Source organism: Diaphorina citri, unplaced genomic scaffold (genome assembly GCF_000475195.1).
Source record: "Diaphorina citri unplaced genomic scaffold, Diaci psyllid genome assembly version 1.1 scaffold249, whole genome shotgun sequence".
In the NCBI taxonomy this organism is placed as follows: domain Eukaryota; kingdom Metazoa; phylum Arthropoda; class Insecta; order Hemiptera; family Psyllidae; genus Diaphorina; species Diaphorina citri.
In genome coordinates this window covers 212,245-239,973 of record NW_007377686.1, presented here as the reverse complement: position 1 = coordinate 239,973, position 27,729 = coordinate 212,245, and the positions used below count along the sequence as shown (strand labels likewise).

Sequence of the window (27,729 nt, the reverse complement as noted above, 5' to 3'; positions counted from 1 at the left end):
CTGTAAAATCCACGAGATAGAGCACATAGTGAATATTACTGAGTTGTGCGTAGGTAATATCTTAGATAAATAAAAAAAAATGTACAATTCCGAATTTTTGATTAAAATTTCATAGAAGGCCCAATAATACCAAAGAAAAAAAATCTCTAATAATTCCTATTCCCACAACAAAAACGATTTTCAGGAGTCGAATTGGGAAAATATTTAATAGCAAACTAGCCGAAATCCTTAAGGCATGGCCATTCATGTCACTCATCCATTTAGTGGTCTTGCTCGACGTAGCTTAACAAGAACGAACCGGAAAATAGCCTATAACCTTCACGGGAGTGCAAGCAATAAGTTCACAAAGTTTCATAGCAATCGGATGAGCGGTTTGGCCAGGCATAAAGTTCGAACAAATACACACACTCACAAATATTAATTTTTATATATTAGATAATGGTAAAAAATAAATAAATAATAGAAAAAAAATAATTGTTTAAAAATTAAATATTGATTGATTTCTAAAAAAATTATCGGAAAAAAATTTGCGAGAGGTTTGTTTAAGCTTCCCGGACTGTCTAGTAGCAAAGTTCCCACCCGACTCCCACCCTCGGCACCTAACTTTACCAGCACAACTTCGAAGTTCAGAAAGAGGAGGAGCCAAATCAAGAGGGGGAAATTTCTCCTACACTGCCTTTTAGAAAGTCCAAACTCTGCACTCGATAGCATGCGTAAACTTTTTCCCCTCTCTTGACTCCTCCCTTTATGAACTTTTGCTGATAAAGTTAGTTAGGTACCTTGTACCTAGGGTGCGCACTCGGGTGAGGACCTTGTTACGAGACAGTCTGGGAAGCTTGAAAAAACCTCTCGCATTTTTTTTCTATGTTTTTTAGAAACTACCAATTCGATTTTTTACACTTAGGTACCTACCTATTTTTCTTTTAAATTTTTCCCTTTATTTATTATTTACCATTATTACTATTTTTTACTATAATTTTGCCCCTTATTTTTTTTTTTTTATTTTTAAATCTTAAATAATTTTTTGAATTTTTCCGGAGTGAGATTTTTTTTTTTTTTTTTTTGATACCTACGAGTAGGTAAGTATACTTGATCTACTTCATGAGGTCCTCCTAAAATAACACACATTTCTACGTTCCTATTTTGCTTGATTCAAATGACATTATCTAAATGTATGTTGATTGAACATCAGATCACATCACTTCATGTCAGGCGTTACCCTACAGAGAAGTCTGTATGTATCCAGTCTATTTTACTAAAGGCCACAAAGTTAGTTTAAGCTCCGTTTTAATTTTAATCTGGGTTTAGGCAATCTGATTGGCTGAAATTTTAGATTTTTTTCTATTGCTTAATCCGTTGAACTTAAACCAAGTTTAAACTCACTTTGTGACCCCGCACCTAAAGCAACTTCTCACCCACACAGGGCTGTGAGTGAGGGTAAAATTTCACTACTGAGTCTCGGTGGGTTTAACCCTTAATACTACCGGGACACTTGTGCAAGGGACAATGGCCAGTTCTGTGATGACTGCAGTGACCAAATGGGACGGGGTAATGTCATAGGTTAAACTGAGGGGGGTGAGGTGGGCGAGAGATTTCCAGTTTTTGGCGGCACTCTTGTCGGAAATGAGCTCATTGGGATCACCTGTCGGAGAAAACAAAGTAATTAACAATACATAATTTGTGTGTACTACTTCGAATTCGTTCGAATACTAGTTTGAATTCGAGCAGGATAATTCCGAGTCTGGTTTTACCCTATGGTCGACAGCCTAGTTAGCGCTAAGCCGCGGGTTCGATTCCCGCCAAGCCGCGGGTTCGATTCCCGCCCGGGGCGGATTTTATCCTGACCGGATAATGTTCGTTCTCGGAACGGCTGGCTTTCTCCTATCCTGTCTTCCTTCTCTCTTCGATTTTGGTACGATAAAACTTTAGCAATTACAGTTCCTTCTACCAAACCTCAACAACAACAAAAGTCTCCAGCCTCGTGACGTTTGTGGGCTCCCGGCACGCTTGATCTGCAGTATATTGGACTTACCTAATTCATTAAACACGAGAGCATCGGTCTGTACTCTCTCACAGAACTTGTGCGTTTCACAGGCTGCTAGGACGGGAACATTGAAAGCTCTAGCTACGAGTGAGACTTGAGCTGTGCCAGCGCGAGACATGACTGCGCCGTTCGAGAGTAATGCGTGAGCGCCGATGATAACTTTGCTCACCTGAGAACAAGAATTGAGGAAACGAAAGTTACTTACAAGTTTGATAGAACTAAGCCGACTAAGATTTTAAATTCCAAGTACGAGTATTAGACGGCCGTTCACGTTCAGATCTTCTGAGGGACTGTGGTCTCACAGACCTGGCTGGATCTTCCGTCAGTCGCAACGTGTATGGTGGAAAAAGCTCGAGATCTAGGTCTCCCAGACGGCTTGACAGACCTAAGTCTCTAGATTTTTCGGCCATACGTTGTCCGACAGACTCAGATCTATGAGACCGCAGACCCTCAGACGGTCTGAAAGTGAGAGGCAGGTATTTAGACGGCAGTTATGAATGTACTCTAGGCTTGTATTACTGAATATTCCTAATAGGGTTATTGTTTGCAAAACACTTATTAAATGCCTTAGTGGTCATTGTACTCGGGTTCGATTCCCGGCTCGTAGGCGTAGAAAATTTTCAGGTAATAAGGTCTGTCTCCCATTAGAAGCTTAGTTTCCTGCAAAAACAAACCCATCAAAATGATGGAGAGTCTTAGACTGTGTATTATTTTCATAGGTTTGGTCTTGCAGGCGACTACGCGCTACTAAAAGTTGCGCGGTCTACGCTTCCAATGTGAGACGGTCCGAGCAAACACCGAGGATAATATCAGTCGCGCTTACTTGGGTGATGTTTCAAAGTCATAGAGCAGGAAAAATGAGGACCAACGGAATTTTTCTTTTTCTTCTACGACTTCTGGATACCGAGATAAACCGATTTAAAAAATACCGGTAAATCGTAAACTTTGACATCACGGCATACGCTCACCGTACGCGATGACGTCATAATTCATGACTCCCGCTTCGTTTGTTTGTGCGCAAGCGTTTCTGCGCATTTTGACGTGAAATCTGACGTCACAACTGTTCGAACTTTTTCATTAGAACGGCAATTAAAATTTAGGGCCGAATGCACAGTCGACCTTTTATTAATAATATTTTCCCAATTGCAAGTCGTCCATTATTACATGTGAATTATATGGTGAAAAAGTTACTTTACCTCTCTCATAATATAACTAACAGCTGACAGCAACACATAGGAGCAGTCCACTTGATGCTTCACCAATCGTCTCAGCATTTCTTTGCCTTCATACCAGGGGCTTCCGTCCACTATGATTACCCTGAACTTCGTACCTGCAAAAATACAAAACAATTATCAGTAGGATTTTTACAATTCCGTATAGCCAGCCTAGTTAGCTTGGAAGGAGGTTGAATTGTAAGCCCTAGGTTGCGGGTTCGATTCCCGCCATGGGCGGACTTTATCCTGAACGGATAATGTTCGTTCTCGGAACGGCTGGGTTTCTCCTATCCTGTTAACTCTTCGATTTCAGGACGATAAGACCTTGGTAGTTACAGTTCCCTGTATGAAACCACTTCCTAAAAAAGCCTAGAATTTCGGTTTAAATAAATGGTCTCTTTGAAAGGACGAGGGTTCAAATCCCAAGCGCTTGGAACTCGAAGGGTGGTACTTAAAGAATTACGAACGACTTCGTTCATGAACTTTACTCAAAATTATGCGTAGACCTGGTTACGTAAAAACTTACCCTTTTCATGTGCAGTGAGAAGAATTTTCTCCACCAGTGACGAGCAACCATAGGTAAGTATGACGTCATCATTAGCTAACTTATTGTGAAAGAACATACAGATCGCATTGCCTGCCATGTCTACTTGCTCGTGAATATAGGTAGCAATCACTTCTTTCAGACGAAGCCGCGCCTGTGAAAATGATTTGTTAGGCTATGTAGGTCTGGTACACAGGAGGGCGTGGGTTCGATCCTCACCCAAGATGGAATTTTATCTTCATTGAACTACCACACCGCAATGAGAAAAACTTTCACTCAACATTCCCCTCAGGACTGAAGAGTTTGTTTACAAATACAAAACTAGTGCTATCTATCGAGTATCAGTGAGACTATTTGAGATGGTGGCTCGTCAGAGAGAACGAATCTGTCTGGATTTTATTTCAAATTCTGTTAGCTCTGCTCCCCGTATTCGGATCCCTACATTATCTGATCCTTCAAAGGGAAATGAAAACATGTTCGCTTTGTTGGACAATGAATCTAAATAAAATCACATCTGTTGGAATTGGCTTATTGACTAATATTAGGATAACGATAATATCAAAGAGATAAATCTACGTCTGACATTCGACTTCTCGATTTTCACATTTTTCCCCAAGCTCAACTTTAAATACTCGAAATAAAAATATCAAATGTCGGGGTCGAGTGGATTGGAACACATCACATGCCTTCAGGCACACTCCATTTGTCAAGGGTTTAGGCATTGCCTTGCCCTTGGGATCAATTTAATTTGAAGAAACCTATTTACTGATGAAAATTTGTAATGAAACAATAAGTCGAAAAATAATCTTTACTGATGAAATACTGGCTCCGGCCAAATCCCTCTCCAGTGTCCAACAATCCACGTTAAGACCTCTTTTTGTCACTTGAATTTTTTAGCTAAAAAAAACACTGTCGGTACAACGATGTACATAATGCATGTGTATTTATTTTTACACAAAAAAGCTAGATTCGTAGTAGCTTAACCCATCCTTTAGGGCTGTTTGCCCCTACACCTAAGCCTCAGATTGGGATTTTTGTGTATGGAGTTAAGCTTAAAAGCTAGTTCCTGTAGATACCCACTGAAACGACCTAATATAAAATGGTTTCTCAGATAAATCCACTTTGTTTTTAAGATGTTTTATTTTACAGTCAAGGTTTATAACACCATAAATCCACTTTGTTTTTACCTGCGTATCGGTGATATCATTGGGCAGCTGAGTGAGGTGAGACTTGAAGTGTTTGACTGCATTGAGCATGGATACAGAATGAGGACGACATTTATTCAGATAGGACATGGCAGGACCAAGGCGCTCCTCGAAACCACGCGAGTATTCCTTCTCACTAGGCGTCGTGTAGTCACAAACCATCTAAACATAACAGGAGAAGACATTGAGGTAGTGGTTAAACACAAGGCCAAGCAAGGTTTACCTACCATGCTAGCACCGCACCGGTCGCTATGCCCATTTACTTACATAGCTACTCATAAGGGACTATAAACAGAGAGTAGATCAGCGACTAGCTAGGGGACTATAAACAGGGAGTAGACAAGTCCAAATTTCCTCATGCTAAGTAAATCAATTGAGCGCGAAGGGCATCCAATCGGAAAATTTTGTTTAGCCAAAACCAGTTGGCGTCAAAGTGATCACTCTAAAGCTGATTGAGAGGCCAACGACAAACGCCGACCCCATCTGAACATGGGAAAAGGCGAAGAAAAAGAAGAGAGAAGGATAGAGGGACAAACTAGAGAGACTACTTACTTGTTTAATAGCACTAAGGAGGGCCACACATCTTGCATTGGATCCTCTCACTACTCCCGTAGCATATTGAACCCCTAATCGATATATGGCAGGATGAACCTCACTGAAAAAGAGAACAAATTTTATATTTATGAAACCAGGGAAAATGACCTAATAGTCAACTCCAAGCATTTGAAAACGACATATTTATGTATTCGTTCCGACATCGAACCCTATCTGTTTAGAATAAAGTTCGCCCCGGGCGCGAATCGAACCCGCGCTTACAAGGCCTCCAAGCCAACTAAGCTGGCTTCCAAGTTCTTCAAAAAATTGAGAATTCAGAGCGGAGTGTGATGGTTTATTCTACTTGTCTGTGCACCACTCACAAGGACAATACATACATAGAATAATTATGTCTAGGGATGGATGCGTGAAATAATTTTATTATTAGCTAAATATTCCTTTTAGGGATGAGCTAAATCACGATTTTGGGGCAAAAATTTAATTCCCATTTTGGGGCAAAGTCAGGACATTGGGTTGGGGTTGTGTTTTTTTCCCACCTTGGTTGAGTAACACTGAGATTGTCTCGATACAAGTGGTTGAATAGCTTTACTTTATGCACCAAAGTTGTGCCTGGAGTAGCCTTCACACCATCGACTCCACTGTACTTCTTGGTAGAAGGCACATTGGGGTCTTTGGATTTGAGAACCTGTAACGTTAATCACAAAAGGGTGAGTCAGATTAGAGCTTAAAACAAATCAATAACTTTTAGAGATTAGAGCTTAAAACAAATCAATACTCAATTTTAAACCATATACATATCAACCATAAACCAATACCAAAGCTTAAATTACCAGCCTAGTTAGCTCGGAGGGTAGAGCATCTGCCTTGTTAGCGTTAGGTCGCTGGTTTGATTCCCGCCGGGGCGGATTTTACCGTAAATAGATAAGGTTTGTTCTCGGAACTGCTGGGTTTCTCCTATCCTGTCTTCCTTCTTTCTCCACTTTCGGGACGATAAGGCCTCAGCAGTTACAGTTCCCTCTATCAAACCTCTTGAAAAAAAAGCCTATCCTGGTATAATAAATAACTGAATAACATAACGTGTTGGTACTTCGTACCTCTGTCTTGCTTGATTTCTCGCTAGCAGGTTTGCTATCTTCTGTCTTGGACTTGGTCATGCTTTTCTCATTGCTTGTCTTTGTTTTTTCTAACAGTGCAGCAGCTTTAGCTTGTCTTTGTTGTTCCTGAAGAGAATGAAACAATAGATGATTATTTCATTATAAATTTAGATAAACATAGAGCTAAAGCATATCATTCTGTAGTTCAACGTTTAGCTTGAGAGGGGTTTCATTCCCAGTAGAGAAAATATTGTTACTTGCAAGGTACACCACATACTTGTATGCCATCTTCATCTCTTCAAATCACTTCTTGGTAATCTTGATTTTCAAAATTTGATGATAAAAACAGTAAGTTGTACATTTTGTAAGGTCAAGTCCCAGTAAACCAGTGTTTCTCTTACCTGTTTAGCGCGCCGTTCGGCTTTGAGTTGTGCTTTTGATTTGACTTCATCCCCTTCACTTTTGACATTTTCTTTATTGTCAACATTACTTAGCGTCGCTGGTGGACCTCCAGGTTTTGGTGTATCTTGACTTCCTTGTGCTGGTTTGTTTTGAACATTGGCTTCTTTAGATGGTTCAGATTTGGATTTCGCTTTAGATGGTTCAGACTGTTTGCTTTCTGTAAAACAAAGAGAAACTTAGCTACTGGAGGGCATGCAACTCATACTAAATCTTTCTCCCTCGAAAAATTATACCTAGAGAAGGCCACGTTCAGGACTTGGGGTTCAAAATTGGCTAATAATACCTACGTATTGTGGAATATGTCCCTAAATAAAGTCCAAATTTTATTCTGAAAATCTGAGTAGCAAGTCTCGTAGGTACAACCTGTACTTCCCTTCAAAAATCACCTTCTTTGTTATAGGTAGTGTACCTACTCATTTTCTCTTCCATGTTACACTTTGATTCTCTTTCTAATTTATTTTTCCCATTTTCTTCTACTTTTCTTACCTGGTTGTGTCACAGCATCAGGTGGGGCAGTCACGTCTCCCTTGACTTTAGCTTTCTGTTTGGCTGCCAGCTTGGCTGCTTTCTTTGCTTCTCGCTGAGCTTTGACCAGATCCCGTGAGAGTTCAGCCGAGTTGTTCTTCTCACTCATGATGGCAGTGGTAACTTGTGACAAGGAGGCGGGAGTGGTTTGTACAGAAGAGGGAGAAGTATAGATGAGCTGTTCAGCACAGGAGATAAATTGTGGAGCTTTGCAAGATGAAGGTCCAGTAGCACTGAAAAATAAGAATCAAATTTGTACAGGTACCTATTACCTATATTGGGTGATAACAAGTTCACCATAGTTCAAGGTTATTAATCTAAGGTTGATCAAGGTGTGTACATAGGTACATAAGTTGTCCTTAATATTATTAGAAGTAGGTAATAATATTGTTGTACTCTTACCTATACAGAGGGATTTCCTTGTTCCCACTCAATGGTTTTGAACAATATGTATAGATTCCCTTAGAATCAAAGAACTGTTTCACTTCTTGTTCTGAAACTTGACAAGCACTTTGGTAATCATTCAGAGCAGCATGTAAGAGAAGACCCTTGTTGTTTATGGGTCCTTGGTTTGAACATTCATAGCAAAGGTTCACGTTATCTTCAGATTCAGTCAGGGGTGTGTCTCTAATCTCTTGTTTAAACTGATTGGGACATTCAGAAGAATGGGTTCTTGTAGTTGATGCTTCAGATGTACTTGACTTTGGATTGTCTTGAGCTTTCCCACAGGATAAGATTCCTTTTTGAGTTTTCAATTTTTTCCTATTCCTTCTTTTTTGGGATTTAGTAAGAGTATTGTCACTCTTCACTGGAGAGTCCTGGAAAAATTCAAATGAACAATGGATAAAGTATTCATTATTGTCTCTTACTATTGTAACTACCAACTTACCTAACCATGTGACAACTTGGCTTTCTCAATTGAAGCTTCCTTGCTGCTATAATATCTAAAACCTACTCAGATTCAGTATGTAATCTATTTGATGTATTTATAAGTAATAAGATTTAGGTACCTACTTGAAAAAAATTGCACTTTAATTCTAAAACACAGAAGCACCTCCACATTTGTGTGTTATCTAGAAAAAAAAGCTGCACTTCCAATTAACATGTCGAAATCTAGCTAGACAAGACGGAATCTTTTCAATAAGATTGGGGCCCTTTTCTAGACATTCATTGAGGCTTACCCCGCTGGGGTCAGTGATTCCTAGAACGTCAAGAGACCATAGATCAGTTACCTGAGCTTCTTTCAACAATAATGTGGTCACTAATGTAGCTTTAGATTCACTGGACTTCTTATCTCCCTTAGGGAGTCTTCCTGACAATTATGATTTTTCCAAAATATCTCGCGGAACCCTTGCCGTCAGCTCGCGGAACCCCTAGGTTCCGCGGAACACCAATTAAGAAACACTGTGTTAGACTGTTAGAGGCTTAGGACCAACAAATAAAATACTCAATAGTTGAAGTACTAATTACAAGTAATACATGCAAAAACTGGAAATCAATGTCAATAAGGTGTCTATGATGTCTACAGTGCAAAACCATGAAAAAGTTGAGTGTGAGAGAGACAAATATTTGAGTAGATATCTTAGTAGCAGTATACTAAAGAGAGGTGAGTTACCAACATGGTAAATAATCTTTACAGCATGGGTAGACTGGGTAGTGTTATACTTGTCTTGCAACTACACAAGACCATGTAGAAGCTTTAGGAATCACCAATATCATACAGATCACACCATGCATACAATTCAAGTACTAGTTGTTATAGAAATTGAGATGTAAAGTCAAAAGAAAAGATAAAAATAACTATTGAAAAATCTGTTTGTCAGAAGTTAAGTAATAAATCCACACTAACATCTAGGAAACAAATGACTAAAATTCAAGTTTAAATCAGATCTGAATACCTGAGTCATGCTGTTAGAACCACCACCTAGAGGAAAAATCAGAAGTGTAGATCAGCCATAATTTTTCCATTGTACTAATTGTTTCAAAAAGCAGAGCTTTTGAAACTATCAGCTTTCTACTTGAATCGGAATTGGATGTAGAGCTGCACATTATTGCAAAGTGACCCTTTCCACACAGCTTGCACTTGGGCCGATTTCTACAATATGAAGCTCGGTGACCAGGTCGGAGACAGCAATAGCACCCATGGGTATCATTGACACATTTACGCCTTTCTTGTTACATTGTACTAACCAAACTAAAAACATTTCAAATCCAAAGAGGCTCGTATGAGCCCGTCCAAGGTAGGTATGCCTACCTTATTACTATAAATTTAGTTATTCGTGTGATTGAAAACTATGAACGTACCCATTTTAGGAGGTACAGAAGCAATAATTATTGTTTCCATTTCCAAGCACACAAATAAAATAAATTTACAGTAAACTTAGGGAGGTATACATAATATAGTAATATACATAAAAAACTCGGAAAAGCATACTTTACAACAAATTGGGAAAGCTACAGGTTAAAATCTTCGAATTGTGGAAAATTCTCTCAAAAATCTCTATGTTTACATTGTGAGAATTTAAGAGCTCATATACCTATATCTTGTTGAGAGATTACCATTTTATCAGATGGGTAAACATTTCTAAAAGGTATGAGACGATAGTTTATATAGCGTCTTTTTTAATCGAACAAATCATATTACATGATTTTCATTTACTTTTCTTTTCATTTCGATTAATACACAAATGATTGGATGTGTGTAGCTACATTAATCGATTCTGATGTAAGCCGAGATTATTTTACTCGAGCTTTTTTTTTGGCTTTTGATTATTGAAAACGATTCATAACAATAGATGTAAAAGAAATAACTTATACTCTTCACTGGGTTGACATAAATGTTAACACTCAACTAGCTAACTAAAAACATAAGAATTTAAGAGCTCATATACCTATATCTTGTTGAGAGATTACCATTTTATCAGATGGGTAAACATTTCTAAAAGGTATGAGACGATATTTATATAGCGCCTTTTTTAATCGAACATATCATACATGATTTTCATTTTCATTTACTTTTCTTTTCATTTCGATTAATATACAAATGATTGGATGTGTGTAGCTACATTAATCGATTCTGATGTGAGCCGAGATTATTTTACTCGAGCTTTTTTTTGGCTTTTGATTATTGAAAACGATCGATCCTTTTCTCATATCCAACAGTATCGCCGGATAGAGGGAGATGAAAAAAAATCTTCGCTTCAATGTTTTAGGTATACGAACGATATTGGCAGAAAGTAAACAATGCAATTTTTCATTTCATTTTTTTTCTTCTCCTCTCTCAAGAAGATAATATATTGCCGGTACTTTTGTTCAAATAACATCCGGCTGTGTGTTTCTGGAACAATAAATCCTTCCCTCAATTGGATTAAAATCCCGGGATGCGTGTTTTAAAATAGGTCATGGAGATGGAAAACATTTGATGAAAACTGAGGTAGTTTTTCTTCTCCTCTCTCAAGAAGATAATATATTGCCGGTACTTTTGTTCAAATAACATCCGGCTGTGTGTTTCTGGAACAATAAATCCTTCACTCAATTGGATTAAAATCCCAGGATGCGTGTTTTAAAATAGGTCATGGAGATGGAAAACATTTGATGAAAACTGAGGTAGTTTTCAAATTTGTGATTGCATTTTAGGTATTCTGTGTTATGTTGGAGGACACAAGTTTCCGGTGGTTAAGGTAGTTTTCAAATTTGTAATTGCATTTTAGGTGTTCTGTGTTATGTTGGAGGACACAAGTTTCCGGTGGTTAGCACAGCACCACCATCATGAGGGGCCGGTGTACACAGATAGGGTATATGAGTACTGAGTACCTAATGTATATGCTCAGTAAATTAATCTTGTCCTCAGTCAATTGAACTTGTCCTCGAACCAGGTAGTTTTCAAATTTGTAATTGCATTTTAGGTGTTCTGTGTTATGTTGGAGGACACAAGTTTCCGGTGGTTAGCACAGCACCACCACCATGAGGGGCCGGTGTACACAGATAGGATATATGAGTACTGAGTACCTAATGTATATGCTCAGTAAATTAATTTTGTCCTCAGTCAATTGAACTTGTCCTCGAACTTGAGTACCTAATGTATATGCTCAGTAAATTAATTTTGTCCTCAGTCAATTGAACTTGTCCTCGAACTGACACCATTGAATACAATATACATAGGTCCTCTTTCATTAATCAGGAATGAGGTCAAGGTCACCAAAGTTAAAGTCTATACAAATGACTACCGAAATTTGACAGTGGACCAAGCTTTTGGCAATTTAAATTTTTGGTGTATCTTGTAGAGGTATTCATTTTTGGCTCAAAGAACCACAGTTGCAATTTGATTTGAATTACTGAATTGTTGCAGCGCTGCTACGGATCGAATATGTAAATCCACCTAAAGATTAAAGTCTATACAAATGACTACCGAAATTTGACAGTGGACCAAGCTTTTGGCAATTTAAATTTTTGGTGTATCTTGTAGAGGTATTCCTTTTTGGCTCAAAGAACCACAGTTGCAATTTGCTGATTTGAATTACTGTGCTACGGATCGAATATGTAAATCCACCTAAAGGCCTAAAAGCTCTATGACCCGAAGAAAGCTCATCAGCAATAAAGATAGTCTTCGCATGAAATATTCTAAATAATATTATTAAGACTAAAAAGGCGATAAAAGTGTTTCCAGCAATAAATTTGATTATAAAAAGAGGAATATTTAAAAGCTTTTTGTATTTAAGATGGCAAAGTTTAGCGAAACAAAAACTAATTCTATTAGGAATGTATCAGCAAAATATTTGAGAAAACTTATGAGCTGATTTGTGTTGAGAATTTTTTCCTATTTTATTGCATTTGCTGCGATAAAATGAACTTTTCACATAAATGTATAGCTGCCCCTTCACTACAGGGATTGTTTGGGAAACACTGAGTGAGTTGCTCGTATTGTTATTGCATTGCATCGTTAAAACTTCAACTCAATATGTTACGGTTACGGCCCTGACAAGATCGAAGTTTCGTCAGGGAACGGAAAGAAAGAGAGAGAGAAAGAAAGAAAGAAAGAAAAAAAGAAAGAGAGAGAGAGGGAGAGGAAGGAGGGTGAGAGAAGTAAGTTGATACAATGTCTTTAGAAACAAGGTCTCACTGTAAAGCTTCAACTCTCATTCCCTCCCTCTTTATCCTTCAAAAAATTCTCCAAAACGTGTTTTGGCACTAAAAACTGACCATCGAAAATTTGACCCGATTACATTACTTTCTTTCCTATAGGATAAGGAAAGTAAAAATGTATGTATTAGAAAAGGCTCGAAATTAGGTCATTGAAAGACATTCTAAAATCGAGGTTATTTTTGCTTTCGAGGAGTCCTGAAAAATTAAAGTAAATTGTACTACAAAATGTCCGCTTTAAATCTAAAGAATTCCTGAAATGGAGACAAATTACTCGTATTGTTATTGCATTGCATCGTTAAAACTTCAACTCAATATGTTACGGTTACGGCCCTGACAAGATCGAAGTTTCGTCAGGGAAAAGAAAGAAAGAGAGAGAGAGGGAGAGGAAGGAGGGTGAGAGAAGTAAGTTGATACAATGTCTTTAGAAACAAGGTCTCACTGTAAAGCTTCAACTCTCATTCCCTCCCTCTTTATCCTTCAAAAAATTCTCCCTTTTTCTCAAACTAAAGGCCGACCAAAAAGGGACCTATTCTGAGAAATTTCAGCAAATAAAAAAGGAGTACAAAATTTTTGGCGGCGTTTCAGGCGATGCCGATCGACCATAGAACTGTAGACACTGCTTTTTTTACAGGTTCGACGGAGGGAAACTGCCAAGGTCTTATCATTCCCGAAAGCGAAGACAGAGAAGGATAGGAGAAAGCCTGCCGTTCCTATAACGAACCTTATCTAGGTATGTGGGATAAAATCCGTCTCGAGAGGGAATCGAACTCTCGTAGACACTGCTCAGAAAGCACATTTATCTTGACGTGAACCGAAAAAACCCCGGTATCCCGGAAAAAGTGGCTTGTCTCCCTTGTGTCGTAGTAGGGTTGTTTTATACGCTGTGTCCTCTGATATCCTTGGGAAGCATTTTTCATGCAGTTTTTTCCCCTCCCTCCCTCTCTCTGTCTCTCTCGAGGTAAACAAAATGGTGTTTACTTTGGATTTTTCGTGTTTTCCCGACTCCCCGTTATACTTGTCGCTGGTTTTCCTCGGGAGAGAAAGAAAAAAATGGGATGGAGCCAGAGATATGGGGGAAGGGGAGAGAGGAAGGGGGAGAAAGAGAGTGGGAGAAAGGGAAGAGAGAAGAGAGGAGATAGAGGGAGAGATGACGAGGAGAAAAAGAAAACGATGAAGAAGAGAGAAAGAGAGAGAGAGTAAGAAAGAGGGAGAGAGAGTAGGTACTAGGGGGTATGAACATGAGAAAGAAGAGCGAGAGAGAGAGAGAGAGAGAGAGTCGGTAAGAGAAAGAGACAAACGAAGAAATAAAAATCGTATATGGAATGAGAGGAAGAGGGAGGGAGAAGGATAATGAGAGTGAAAGAGATGGCTGAAGTGTTATGAGGACTTAAGGAGAAATAGATAGATAGCAAGGGAGAGAGATACAAATAAGTAAAAGAGGGAGAGTGAAAGAGATGGCTGAAGTGTTATGAGGACTTAAGGAGAAATAGATAGATAGCAAGGGAGAGAGATACAAATAAGTAAAAGAGAAGATGGCTGAAGTGTTATGAGGACTTAAGGAGAAATAGATAGATAGCAAGGGAGAGAGATACAAATAAGTAAAAGAGGGACTGAGATACATATGAGAATAGGTACCGAGGTAGATAATGATGGATGTTTTAGAGGGGAGGAAAATGAAAAGAAAGAGGGAGAGAAAGAGGCAAAGAGATTTATCGGGAAAGAGGGAAAATAGTGAATGGAAAGAGGGAGATAGGAAAATGAAGAGAGAGGGAGTCAGAGGGATAGCAGAAGAGGGTAAGAGAGGGAGGGAGTCAAAGAGAGAGAGAGAGGTATGGCATAAGAAGGGGAGAGAAAGAGAGGGAAAAGGGACAAAGAGAAGGAGGGGAAAAAACGGCGTTGCATCAGTGGGATATCCCAACATAAACAAGGTGGGAAGATGACTACCTATTTAATTCTTTTCTATTTATATTTCTTTCATTATGATTATTATTATTTATAATTCGTCATGAAATCATTATTATTATTTAGTCTCGTCATGAAATCCCACGGAGTTTTTCAATTTCAACAACGGGATCTGATATCTGGGTACTGAGGGACATCTTTGACCAATGAGTATGACACTCATTCAAAGGACATACACAATGTGACTATGGGTGCATTATATTGCAAAACGACATGAATCTCGCAGTTTCCCGCCTTTTTGCGAAGAACGAAAAAAAGACATAAATGTTCTTTTTTATTATGACGTAAAGTTATTAATGTTAAATGGAAACTGACTGATAAAAAAGTTGTAAACTTTTTTTTCTTCTCTGAGTACGAGTATATCGTTTGAAATATGTACCTAGAAAACGGTTTTCTCTGCATGCATAACAATAAGGATTGATCTACTCTTCAACAAGTACCTTCTTATAGCTTTCTGATTTACTATCGTTTTTTTATGACATCTATTTCCTTGTTTTCGTGTACGTTTACGCTTCATTAAGTTTTATCGTTTTCTTTGCCATGTTTTACATACATAAACTGAGATGAAATTTGTTTACACACTAAAAATAACCTTGGAGCTTTTCGCGTGCTGCTTACAAAATGGCAAGCCGTATGAGAATGGTATGGCGCTTAATAAAACATCTGCACTAGCTTTGTTTTCGGTTCAGGTCAGACGGTGATCTCTTGACGTTCGCGCGCGCCTCGCCGAACTGAATCTGAAGAATAAATAATAATAAGCGACATTTACGACCGAAAAGGTGAAAAACATAAATATCATGATAGACCGCGCCTCGCCGAACTGAATCTGAAGAATAAATAATAATAAGCGACATTTACGACCGAAAAGGTGAAAAACATAAATATCATGATAGAGGACTCAGTAACTTTGTGAAGTTCCATAACAATAGATGTAAAAGAAATAACTTATACTCTTCACTGGGTTGACATAAATGTTAACACTCAACTAGCTAACTAAAAACATAAAATAATGTTAACACTCGTACTCCTGCATCGACTAAATCTTAAAATGATACAACAAACATCTTCTGCGATTGTTATTAGACTTCTAAAGGAGAGGTACCGAGAGTTTTTTCCGCTTCCAATGAAAATCATTAACTTGGAGACACTTAGTTCTGAAGAGATGTACTCGCATTGGGAAGAACAGTAATGAGGGGCAACATTCCGCTTCCAATGAAAATCATTAACTTGGAGACACTTAGTTCTGAAGAGATGTACTCGCATTGGGAAGAACAGTAATGCAACAAACATCTTCTGCGATTGTTATTAGACTTCTAAAGGAGAGGTACCGAGAGTTTTTTCCGCTTCCAATGAAAATCATTAACTTGGCGACACTTAGTTCTGAAGAGATGTACTCGCATTGGGAAGAACAGTAATGAGGGGCAACCTGTTGCATCTCTATATTTGACTTCCCCATTACCCGTCTCGTCTCGTCGGGCAGACGTTTTTGAACCATAACGAACGAAGTTGAATGGGACTTCTGTTTTTATGACAACTCAAATGGAAACTCCGGGGTTTTAACAACGAATTTCAATTAGAATATAAAATTCCTCTGTCTCAGTCCCCCATTTTTCGGGGTCGCAAAAATCTCTGTCAAGAAAAATGGCAGAGATTTTTTTTGAACCATAACGAACGAAGTTGAATGGGACTTCTGTTTTTATGACAACTCAAATGGAAACTCCGGGGTTTTAACAACGAATTTCGATTAGAATGAAAAATTCCTCTGTCTCAGTCCCCCATTTTCCGGGGTCGCAAAAATCTCTGTCAAGAAAAATGGCAGAGATTTTTTTTGGGATTTTCAGTGTCTTGCTGTCTTGTGCTTCACATCTTGGGAGCTTTGGCTAAGTACATATTCCATCATTGCAAATGTAAATTGTGATGTATTTATTCTTTATAACCTAACGTTAGTGTAGGAGTGACTGCATTGCATTTCGGATCTAGAATCTAGAAGTCAAATGCGATACGAGTCGTGCAGCACTGGCAGGACTCAATATGACGGCATTTGTTTGGTGACCCTAGATACGTAAAGTAAGTAAGTAACAACATTTTGCACTCTGCACTCGATAAAACCCCAACCTGAGTTAGGCTCTTTTTTTAAGAGGTTTGACAGAGAGAACTGTAACTGCTAAAGTTTTTTTTTTCTTTTTTTTATGGCTTTCTTTGAGTGACAGGGTTTTCCTGGAGGAGCTCTTCCACCCAACCACTATCGTCCCGAAAACGAAAAGAGTGTGCTTCACATCTTGGGAGCTTTGGCTAAGTACATATTCCATCATTGCAAATGTAAATTGTGATGTATTTATTCTTTATAACCTAACTTTAGTGTAGGTGTTACTGCAGTGCATTTCGGATCTAGAAGTCTTAACAACATATTGCACTCTGCACTCGAAAAACCCCAACCTGAGAGGCTCTTTTTTTAAGAGGTTTGATAGAGAGAACTGTAACTGCTAAAGTTTTTTTTTTTTCTTTTTTTATGGCTTTCTTTGAGTGACAGGGTTTTGCTGGAGGAGCTCTTCCACCCAACCACTATCGTCCCGAGAGCGAAAAGAGGAGTACAGCTTAGGAAAAAGCCAGCCGTTCCGAACCTTATCTGTTTGAGATAAAATCCGCCCCGGGCGGAATGGCAGGCTCTTATTTTATAACAGCCCTTCAATCACCCCCTACTTTACAAAACAAGACTTTGAATCAGGACACCTGCGCTAAGGGCATCTTACCTGCGACCCATCATAGGTCCAACTCCCGAACTTCATATCACAGTGTTGATCATCAAATGGAAACCACGTGATGTCGATTTTGCACGTGCTCATGAATATACCGGGTGGTACATACAGACACGTGCCGTTGTGACGTACCACCACGTTCGTGTGATACGTACTGTCGAACTTTTCGTCAGCACTGAAACAGAAGAAGGAAATAAAATTATGATAGAGTTGTATATGAAACAATGACCGTAGTATTTACTTACCCTGTGTTTCATTATTTAATAATACTGTAACAGTATTTCTTTGACAGTCTGTACATTGATTCTAATAGATACATAGATCGATAGGTAATCATTTATTTGATAGGTACACCTTTAGCTAATCTTGTTAACTAGTGGTAAGCTAAGATAAACTATAGAGAAATAGGGACGGGAAGTATGTGAGAGGTACCTGCTTATATCAAATTGTAAAGCAGATATCTGTGGGTTACTTTTCAAATTTCAAAAGATCGAATTTTGTAGTAGGTATGTTGAGGTACCTGCTTATATCAAATTGTAAAGCAGATATCTGTGGGTTACTTTTCAAATTTCAAAAGATCGAATTTTGTAGTAGGTATGTTAAAATAGGTGAATAGATGAAAATATTATTAGGTATTCAGTATTAAAAGTAATTAGTGCCTTTATTTTTATTTTACTACAGATCAAATAATCCTGGGGTTTCTAGACTATTTCTTGTAATGTAGGTTGGTCTTTCGAAAGAAAGTATGGTCTCTTTTCCTAATTTACTCGTTAGGGCTTTGAAAATTAGTACATCGTTTTAATATAAAAATTGATGAAAATATTATTAGGTATTCAGTATTAAAAGTAATTAGTGCCTTTATTTTTATTTTACTACAGATCAAATAATCCTGGGGTTTCTTGACTATTTCTTGTAATGTAGGTTGGTCTTTCGAAAGAAAGCATGGTCTCTTTTCCTAATTTACTCGTTAGGGCTTTGAAAATTAGTACATCGTTTTAATATAAAAATTAAATTCGTAGGTAATTTTTGGGGAGTGATACACTTTAAGCATACTGAAAAATAGGACTATGAGTATGCACTCCAAGAGTAAGTCATTACTTTCAACACTTTTGAAGGAGATGTGATACTTTTCAGAGCCCCATTAAAATTGTTCGAATCCCAGCAGTTAATTAAAAAAAAAAAAAAATCTTGAAAGTTATTTTCATCATTATTTTTAGGTCAAACTAAAAACATTTCAAATCCAAAGAGGCTCGTATGAGCCCGTCCAAGGTGCTTACACACGATCTGTTCGTTGGCGATTTCCAACAAGCTATCAGCCGTTTTTGTTATGGCTAGTACTTAGTGCTACTTCTTCCTATTATTCATCTTACAGTCAGATGCTGAGGTCTACAAACTCATGCTGCAGTTATTAATAAATGCTGAAAAATCATGAAACTTTGTTTTCTGGTAATGTAGACCAGGTGTTGCTTTGAGCTGTTGAGTGTTGAGATTCATGTGCTGGGAGGCACACACTTGGTAGAATGCTTGGGGACTGAATTTGAACAGTCTACAACCATTCTTGAAGGCTAGCAAAGACTTTAACATGAGCTTGTAGTTCTGGGGGTTGCTTTGTCCCAATAAGACTAAATAGTTTCTATTATTAGACTCTTTGAGAGAATAACTGTAGTGGTTTTACATGGCTTTTAACAAATGAGGTCTTCTCACAATCGGAATTTTACCATCCAGCCTCTATTCAAAAAGGTATTTACCTACTCACATTAACCTCACCTAGACTGAATAGTCGGGCAAAGCTAGCAGTATGTGATTTTCCAGATGGTCAGACTCTTGAGTTAAGAGTAATGCAACTTACCTCTGAGGTAATGATCCACAATGATTGCTCGAACAGAAGTAACACCTAGAACGCAGCTACTCGTTTGAAACTTTTATAGTGTTTTTCCCAGAGCTAATTAACAATTCTCCAGTTGGTTTTGTTGGTGAATTTACTTAAGAACACGGTAGATACTATAAAATCATTTAATTTAATTTAATTTTTTATCAGTCTTACTTCACTTCAAATTTGCCATTTTTTAAAAATTTTGATTTTTTGATTTTGATAAAAAAAATCTAACCTCAAATTTTCCAGGGTTGCCAGAGCCAGATATCTGCGTGCGACAAAAATATTACCGTACGCCTACGTACGGTATTACATCGTACGATAATATCGTTAAAAAAAAAAACAAACTGGCCCGGGCCCGCGCGGAGCGGCATTCCATAAAAAACTTCGCAAAAGTCATAAGAAAACCCATGATACCAGCATTACCAGCCTAGGCCTGGTTAGTTTGGAGTTAAAGGGTAGCGGGTCTGCCTTGTAAGCGCTAGGTCGCGGGTTCGATTACCGCCCGGGACGGATTTTATTCTGAACGGATAATGTTCGTTCAGGAAAGTGATGTGATGAGGCAATCAGGAAGTGATGCAAAATCTATTTTTTTTACCCTCAATCTAAGACCTAAAAAAGAGACCAAAAGCAAAAAAAAAAAAAAAATCTCATTAAACTCTACGTCAAAATAATTTAGAAATGAGGATAAACAAATACACGTACACGCGTAAGTTTTTATGTAATTCAATTTGGTAGGTAGGTATAGGTACCCATTTTTACTTTTTAATAAAGGTGATTAGGTGAACGGGTGGGCAATTACGTTAGATATCTGCATCCACTAGGTGCCTACAATTTATTATGTAGGTAGGTATAGTGCATTAACCTACTTTATGGGCAGCGGAATGGACGTCTTATGATGAACTGCGGCTTGATTCAGGTGAAATGAGAGCGTTACGCTTAATATAGAAACAGGTGGTGAGAAAAAAAAGAAGAAAAAAATAATAATCGCGACTGCGACTCGACATCAAATTATATTAAGCAATTAGGTATTACGTATGGACCATCAGGGGAAAATATCTGCAGTACCTACCTACCAACTCTCACTCTACGTCAGACACCTGATTCAGGAGTCAAAGCCTCGCCTGGTAAGCAGGAAGGCACCGGTTCAATCCCAGTCGCAGCCTGGAATTTTATTATCACTTATTTGAGAACTTGACCATACACATACGAGTAGGTAGAGGTTTAATAAAGATTAGGGTGTAGAAAGACTAGAAAGTGCTTGGTAGGCCCTTGGTAGCGGCTACCATATATGTGAGATTGTGGGACATTATTAATCTCGTCCGGTCGTTATCAGTGGCATATATTGGTCAACGCACCCTCCTGGTAAACAGGAGGGCTCGGGTTCAATCCCAGCCGAGGGATGGAATTACCTACTAACTCTTGCCATAACCCATGACTTGTACATAAAATAAATAAACTAGAGATTGAGGTCCAGATCAAACTGTTTAATCATCCCCAGTTCATTTTCCAAAGATGAAGGACTGTTGAGCACACTTGGGATGTCCAGAGTAATGGTTGGCACATAGGTAGGATTCGAGATCATTGAAAGCTTCCGTCGATTTGCTTTTGTCAAAAACCTGGAAGAGATAGGTAAAAAAACTTATACATACCTATAAAGTGGACTCAGAGCCGATAGTACGTTGGGGGTAGGTATAGGGGTTTAACGTCACTTTTAACAACTTGGGTCTTCTCGTGAGGGGGTTTTACCCACCATTCGCCGACCCGCCTCCTCAATTTAACTTCACCCAGCCTATTAAGTGGAGCCGGGAACCCAGCAGCACCCGATTCCTCAGAGATAGTACGTTGAATGCACCAGTTTCCTATCTACATATATCTATCACTCAATTTAGGCAATGTTGTGCATGCTTGGTATTCGAATGGGTGACCATCGCGACTATCACGTGCTGCTGCCTTTTCGAGACCCCACTTAGGCTTGGTGAGGTAAACGGAGCCGGTGCTCATGCAGAAAAAATAGTATAGTAGTTACATTGTTAGCGACCTTTGAGTAGGTTAGCAGTGGCATTTATACTTGTCTTTTTCGGGAGCCCCTTTATGTCAATAGATAGACGGTGGGTGGATGCTCCAAATTGTAGGCATTTGGGACCCTTAAATGTGTCCCTGCAAGGGGTAAGATTTATGCCTAGTACCTACGGTGGGTGAATGCTTCAAATTATAGGTATTTGGGACCCCTAAATGTGTCCCTGCGGAGAATCTAAATGTCCGAAGCAACCGCTCCGTGGGGGTAAGATTTATACCAGTTTAGGTTAGGTATAGTTCTACCTCTGGCGTATAATAGGTATCTCTTGTAGCGCCGTCAAACTTGACGTGGCGGGGCGGAGCTCTACCGCGGTTCTTAATTTCATAGTCATACTCACATTATTGAAGGCTATTGACGGCACAAAGGTGGGCCCATCAGTTTCTCCCTTGGTGATGACTTCAAAGTTACGATGATAATTGGAACCCTCTGGACTTTGAGAGCAAGCTTCCACATCCACCCAGGAGAGACCGCTCTTGACGACACACTGTAGATAGGAGAAATAATTTAGTATACTTATAATATCATATCATGTACATTGTCCCTATTTACAGGAACATATCCAGGAATTTAGGGAGTATAGGGAGAAGGCCTTAAATACAGCCCTGGCTGACCTGACTCTCCATTTATAGACAGTATTGACTCGTATTTTCCTTCTTCACGTAAACTGAGACATCTCAGTTGGAAGCGTAGTCCCGAAATTTTCAGCAGCGCGAAATCGCGCCACTCCGCCTGAAAATTTAAACGCTTCAGTCTTTAAATTTAAACGCTTTAAATTTAAACGCTTCAGTATTTAAACAGTCAATACTGACCTCAGGAGGCGACCTAGTCACGCGATTACCCTTCCAATTTGTGAGGCCTTAGGGCGATTTGAGCTCACATCAGGCATTTTTCCCCCCTCTCATAGGTTCCAGTGTTTTTACTATCCATTACATCTGAGTTAAACTTACCCTTTCATATTGCTTGGGGTATAGCATACCGCAGTAGACAAAGTCGTGTTGAGCTTTACCAGGTTCGAGTCTGGCTAGGGCACAACCATGTACAATATTACCGCGACATTCCTCTGGCCCGTGCTGACAGTCAAATCCGCCGTAGCTGTTGCTCTGTGGAAACCAAGAATAGATTTTTTAAGAGGTTTGACTGAGGGAACTGTAACTGCTAAGGTCGTATCTTCCCGGAATCGAAGAGAGAAGGTATACAGGATAGGAGAAAGTCAGCCGTTCCGAGAACGCACGTTATCCCACCAGGATAAAATCCACCCCGGACGGGAATCGAACCCACGACCTAGCGCCTATAAGGGAGACGCACAACCAACCAAGCTAACTAGGCAGGCTAAGAATAGATTAGTTGACGTCTTTTTCTAGACGAATCGAACCTCTTAACCACGCGAAACCGGGGAAGCGCGAAGCTCAACTCTTCCAATAGAAAGCAAACCTGCCTATCCAAGTATCAAGTCAGCCCCGCGAAGACCAAAAGGAGAGGGTTCAGAAGGACGAAACATTTATGCTCATTTCGGGTTCCTCTTTCTGTTTTGAGAAATCTGGAGTGAGGTCTCTAGTTCACCGAAATCATTGAATCACCTACTTCTAATAATAATAATTGTAAATAGGTTTAGTATGCACTGTATGCAATCAGTTCAGATGGAATTGGGAGTTCAAACCCCTCCCTAGGCGAGTTGGGTTACAAATATTCTGGTGTGCAATAATCCTACATAAATAAAACCCCCATTTCAATGTAATGGGTCATATATACCGTTGGTCATACTCACACTGGCTTTTCCGAAGGGAACATATTTGACGTTTAGTTCTGGGAATGTCTGCAGGGCGTTATGTAGGGGTCTGGTGACGAAATATCGACTGTCTGGACATAGAGCTTCGTAGTATACTGTCAGATGGGCGGGGGACTCCTGGAAAATGTTATTCGAGATTATTTAAACCTGTTTACAATGTTTCTTCTGGCGGCCCTAGGGAAGCTTGTCACAGTCTTTTGCCGAATCTTAGCGGCTTTGATGTAATGAGTATTGATCTAATAAGGGTTTTTAGAATGATGTTGTGGTTATGTGCTGAGTTAGGCTCTTGAATTATTTTTTTTTCCTTCTCCCTCTTCACAGTTCTAGCAAGCTTCACCCGGTACATACCCACAACCTGAAGCTTTCCAAATTGAATCGATCTTCTACGTGTACTTAAATTTACGAGTACATACTCGTAGTATATTAAGGTACCTACCTATATATAAATAATTATAGGTAATTCATTATCCTGATGTTTAATAAAAAGTCAAAATTGATCTACTGACCTGAGCTTGAACTATGCTGAGGACCACATTCCAAAGTGTGACTAGAAAAGACGTTTCCAACACCGACTTCATGCTGTGCTTTTGTGACGGATTCTGGAACAAAAACAGGATAATGGATAATTAGGGAATGGCCGCTTTCTAACGCTTCATATAAATATGTACCTATGTACATACGTAGTTACGTAGACAAATACTTACGACATGTTTCCCAACTTGGTCTTTCGACAGATGGTCCTTCTTCCAACCTGGTCTTTTGAACACTGTTGTCACTGTAACACTGTTGCGTGTTTACGCGACATTTCCGAAAATTTCTAGTCTAATAGAGTGAAATTTGAGCAAATATCGGGTCGAAAGACCACGTTGGAAGACCAAGATGTGAACTAGGACTCAGTAACTGGTGGACCGTGTGCTTAATACGACCTCAAGTTCAAACTTTACTCTGAATCTAAAAACATGTTTATTTTAGATTCTTGACTGTAGTCTAGAATTCTAGATGGTTAAACGACGTAAATGTGTTCAGTGTTCTTCATAGATGCTTAGATATTAGTTATCATTTTCATTTTATTGGTAGATAAGTTGGCAACAACAAACTAAATTGTAGCTCTGAGCTGAGGAATTAGTAGAATCATAATGAAGGTCTTTATATAATATATATGATGTATGAGCAGTGGCGTCTGGCGTAGCGTGGTCTAAATTCAAGTGTAGGGCGTTGTAGGGCTCATGCACAGGTCTACCAAGTCCCATCACAGTAGATACATGCCATTAATATTTATGGACATTAGAGTGAACTTTTGAGTTGTATGGCCGCCATACACGCCATACATACACGCTACGCCACTGTATGAGTGACCTTTATGACGTGAGCTACTAATGCTGCGAGGCCACAATGTACTTTTTTTTACTGGGAATTTTAAACTGAGCTCCTCTGGAATTTTGTTACTAACTAGTTTTATAGTGGGTTAGGTACCTACCTCGTTTTGTGCTGATTACTCTGTTTATTGTTTTAAGCATTTTAGGTAAAAGAGGTGCTACTATTTTTGTTGTTGTAAATTGAATCTTGCCGATACTTAGCCCACATGTATCTTCCTAATTTCATTATAGGCAGGTATTATAGGCAAATCCCATCAAATATGTAGTTAATGTAGTTGTTTGTGCTTATCGCATCAGACCATATCTGTCTATGTTTATCAACTGACACGATCAAGGTATAGTAATGCTACCTAATGACAATGACCATTAATTGCTATCTATTGATGACATTTATTTATAGGTAATAGCATAATAACTAGCTATGGGTACATTATAGATTTTACAGAGGTGTTGACCGCGACTTGTTTGATCGATTTTTATATTATTACCTACCTTATTTGAAATCGAACTGATGTAATTCAGTTCAAAGTCAAAGTAATTTGAGCCTGAGCCCTTTAACCAGTTTGATAACTGGATCTCATATAGTTTTTTTTTTTTTTTACCTACATGCCTAATATACCTACATATATATATTACCATATCACCTAAACCTAATATACCTGTATATATTACCATGACATCTATGATTATTTATTATTAATAGGTAGATATTATTAGCCTAAATATGTAGATAGATGGGTAATTTTTCTTAAATGTCGTTCAAGCTGACAACGTACATAGGCACTAACAAGTCACTTTTAATATTTAAACAAAACACAATTTAAAATGGCAAACAAGGATACGGACTTGAGAAGGAATTTTTTCATTCATAATGCTAATAGATCAAATAAACCAAACCCTCTTACCTCTTATAATTCACGCAAGCACCAGATCGACACCAAGATTACTTCGCTCAAATGTAAAATGGGTCAAAAAAGGCATTTAAAATGTAAAATGCAAAATGCTTTTTCAAAACCAATTTGAAATGTAAAATGTAAATGTACATTTTACATTTTGCATTTTCCATTTTGCATTTTGCGGTTCGCACATCTCTGTTCTCAACACACAAGACAACTCTGAGTCCAACAGCCGAATACTGGGTTCATATAACCAAAGCACACATAACTTCATATTGATAGACTGATACCAAGATATTTTTATTATCAAACAAAGCCGCGTTTACAAGAGATCTTATTGATCAGGCGAGTGTCTTCACCGTTCACACCCCGGCGCTGGGGGCCCCGCGGGGACACATACAGGGGGGCCCCAAAAGGCTATAATTTTGAGTCCCCCCGGAAATCTTTGACAAAAGTAAATCGATACTCCACTGTGGGTGGTTTCGTCAATCATCATGTCAAAGGTACCTATTTTAGCCAAGACACGTTGAATGCACCAGTTTCCAATGGTTCACTGAAGTTAATCAGGGTTGTGCGCGGTTGACATTCGTATGGGTAACCATTTGGGCAGTCGCTTTTCCCGGCCCTACTCAGATTGGGCCAAAGGCTAATGTGAGTAGGCGGGTAGCTTGTCGCCAAATGCGGATAAAACCCCGTCACTAAAAACCTCAAAAGGATTTACCTATACATATCAGCGTTAAATCCATAAAAAAAGAAGGGGGACAAAATCTATTCATGTAAACGCATCTTTCATCAAATGTCCCTCCAGGCAAGTTTAGGACTTCTACTCAACAGGTTATTGTACTTTCGCCTGATCTAAAGTTAATGGCGAATGACCAGTGACCATGTTATAACTACGTAAAAATACTTACATACGAGTTTTGGGTGGGTATATTGCTCAAGTAGATGAAACCCTGAGGCTTCACTTTGCCAGGAAAAGAAATAGGTAGGTAGGTAGGTATATTATCAATGAGTGCTAGGAAAAACCAAAAGGTAGTAGGTAGGTACTTAAAAGAATTCTAGCACAATTACCACCAAGCCGTTCTTCGGTCTTATGTACTTTTTGTTTAATTATTATAAATTTATTTGTTGTCTAGAGTCCACGGTCTAGAGTTCTAGACATTAGATGTTGATTAAATAATCCACGCCGAGATAACACTGAAGACTGACTTGGAATTCAGATTAACAGAACACATTGCCCCTACCTATAGGTTATGTTTGGAAGTAGGATGTTAGATTGACCTCCATAATGATCATTCATGACCTCTGCAGAGACTAGGGAAGGAGGTCCAAGAACAAGTTTTACGAGTGGCAGTGGATAAAAATAGTAACAAGACATATATACTTATGTAGATACCTAGTAAGTTAAAGGATAGGTATTAGGAGAAACAAAGGTCAAAAGGGATAGAATAAAAAAAAATTACCAAAGAAATCAGGCTAAGATGAATAAACTGGAGTGAAGGTCAGAAGACTTCGAGGAAATTGAGGAGAAAAAAAAAAAAAAAAATAGGTAGGTAAGGTAGACCTATACGCCTAAACCCATTCCGGGTTGCTAATTGCCATTTGTGTCTACCAAGTTATTGTTTATCACTGTAATAATTATTTGACTATACCCTACAATATAATATGTTCTTTTCATATACAAATCAGCATAATTTGCATAAAAAAAAACTAGGTAGTCCACATTAAACTATGTGTATGTCAAGAAAGTGCACTTTTTGTGCCACCTTGTACTCAAGGTTATCCAGAGTATAAATAGACAGAGCAGTCCCCATGATATACAGATTTATGTGGACAGAAAATAGAATTATAGGTCAAGAAGTGTGGGTTTTGACTGTTGGTATCCGATTTAATCGAGTAGATGGCGACTAGATCACACCTTAGAAAACGACAACCTATAGGTACTAGACACGTGTGTGAACTGTAGGTACCTAACTCACTGTGAATCGTGATTGGTCACACCGGTGATAGCACGTTGAATACAACAGTTTCCCATGGATCACTCAAGCAACGTGGCCCGTGGTTGGTATCCGGTTTTTGGTATTGGTAAAGGTAGGGCCATCGGCTTTAATAAACGCCCTTGGTCACTGCGACCTGGTTAGATCTTTTGTGACATTCCCTTTATTTTTTCCTAGAAGAGCCCTAGACTTCTTACGAAGTGGTATCCGGTTGGGTG

General features: G+C 38.8%; 2 protein-coding genes and 1 long non-coding RNA gene across 6 annotated transcripts; 1 reads left to right on the top strand and 2 right to left on the bottom strand.

Moving 5' to 3' along the window:
- Window positions 1–1,019: 1,019 nt before the first annotated feature.
- On the bottom strand, window positions 1,020–19,577 carry LOC103506589 (translation initiation factor eIF-2B subunit delta). Its single transcript, XM_008470983.3, has 13 exons — window positions 19,353–19,577; window positions 9,542–9,567; window positions 8,046–8,461; window positions 7,605–7,876; window positions 7,058–7,275; window positions 6,657–6,782; window positions 6,099–6,247; window positions 5,560–5,662; window positions 4,990–5,169; window positions 3,785–3,956; window positions 3,241–3,374; window positions 2,033–2,213; window positions 1,020–1,642 (listed from the first exon to the last, which is right to left on the bottom strand). The coding sequence occupies exons 2-13, from the start codon at window positions 9,548–9,550 to the stop codon at window positions 1,449–1,451; spliced, it is 2,154 nt and encodes a 717-aa protein (XP_008469205.1). The 5' UTR covers window positions 9,551–9,567; window positions 19,353–19,577; the 3' UTR covers window positions 1,020–1,448.
- LOC113466320 lies at window positions 17,714–18,669 on the top strand. Of its 2 annotated transcripts, XR_003390758.1 has the most exons (3): window positions 17,714–18,013; window positions 18,098–18,135; window positions 18,333–18,669. It is a non-coding gene; the product is annotated as an uncharacterized LOC113466320 (long non-coding RNA). The 2 variants fall into 2 exon arrangements; XR_003390757.1 differs by lacking the exon at window positions 18,333–18,669 and having other exon boundaries at window positions 18,098–18,296.
- Window positions 19,578–20,255: 678 nt separating the features above from the next.
- On the bottom strand, window positions 20,256–26,704 carry LOC103506590 (GILT-like protein 1). 3 transcript variants are annotated; one of them, XM_008470984.3, is made up of 7 exons: window positions 25,716–25,793; window positions 25,524–25,568; window positions 23,749–23,841; window positions 23,222–23,359; window positions 22,404–22,556; window positions 21,794–21,940; window positions 20,256–20,995 (listed from the first exon to the last, which is right to left on the bottom strand). In XM_008470984.3, exons 3-7 carry the CDS (start codon window positions 23,818–23,820, stop codon window positions 20,879–20,881), a joined length of 627 nt encoding a protein of 208 aa, XP_008469206.1. In that variant the 5' UTR covers window positions 23,821–23,841; window positions 25,524–25,568; window positions 25,716–25,793; the 3' UTR covers window positions 20,256–20,878. The 3 variants fall into 3 exon arrangements, with proteins under 3 accessions (XP_008469206.1, XP_008469207.1, XP_008469208.1); XM_008470985.3 differs by lacking the exons at window positions 25,524–25,568; window positions 25,716–25,793 and adding an exon at window positions 26,426–26,704; XM_008470986.3 differs by lacking the exons at window positions 25,524–25,568; window positions 25,716–25,793 and adding an exon at window positions 23,947–24,192.
- Between the last annotated feature and the right edge of the window lie 1,025 nt (window positions 26,705–27,729).

Coding starts and splice junctions, on each gene's coding strand:
- LOC103506589 (XM_008470983.3), bottom strand. Junction 5,170..5,559: donor TCCTTAGTGCTATTAAACAA/GTAAGTAGTCTC, acceptor TGTTATGTTTAG/ATGGTTTGTGACTACACGAC. Junction 3,375..3,784: donor TCTCACTGCACATGAAAAGG/GTAAGTTTTTAC, acceptor GTATTTTTGCAG/GTACGAAGTTCAGGGTAATC.
- LOC103506590 (XM_008470985.3), bottom strand. CDS start 23,820: ATGAAGTCGGTGTTGGAAACGTCTTTTCTAGTCACACTTTGGAATGTG. Junction 22,557..23,221: donor TTCCCTTCGGAAAAGCCAGT/GTGAGTATGACC, acceptor TGGTTTCCACAG/AGCAACAGCTACGGCGGATT. Junction 21,941..22,403: donor ACCCCAAGCAATATGAAAGG/GTAAGTTTAACT, acceptor TCCTATCTACAG/TGTGTCGTCAAGAGCGGTCT.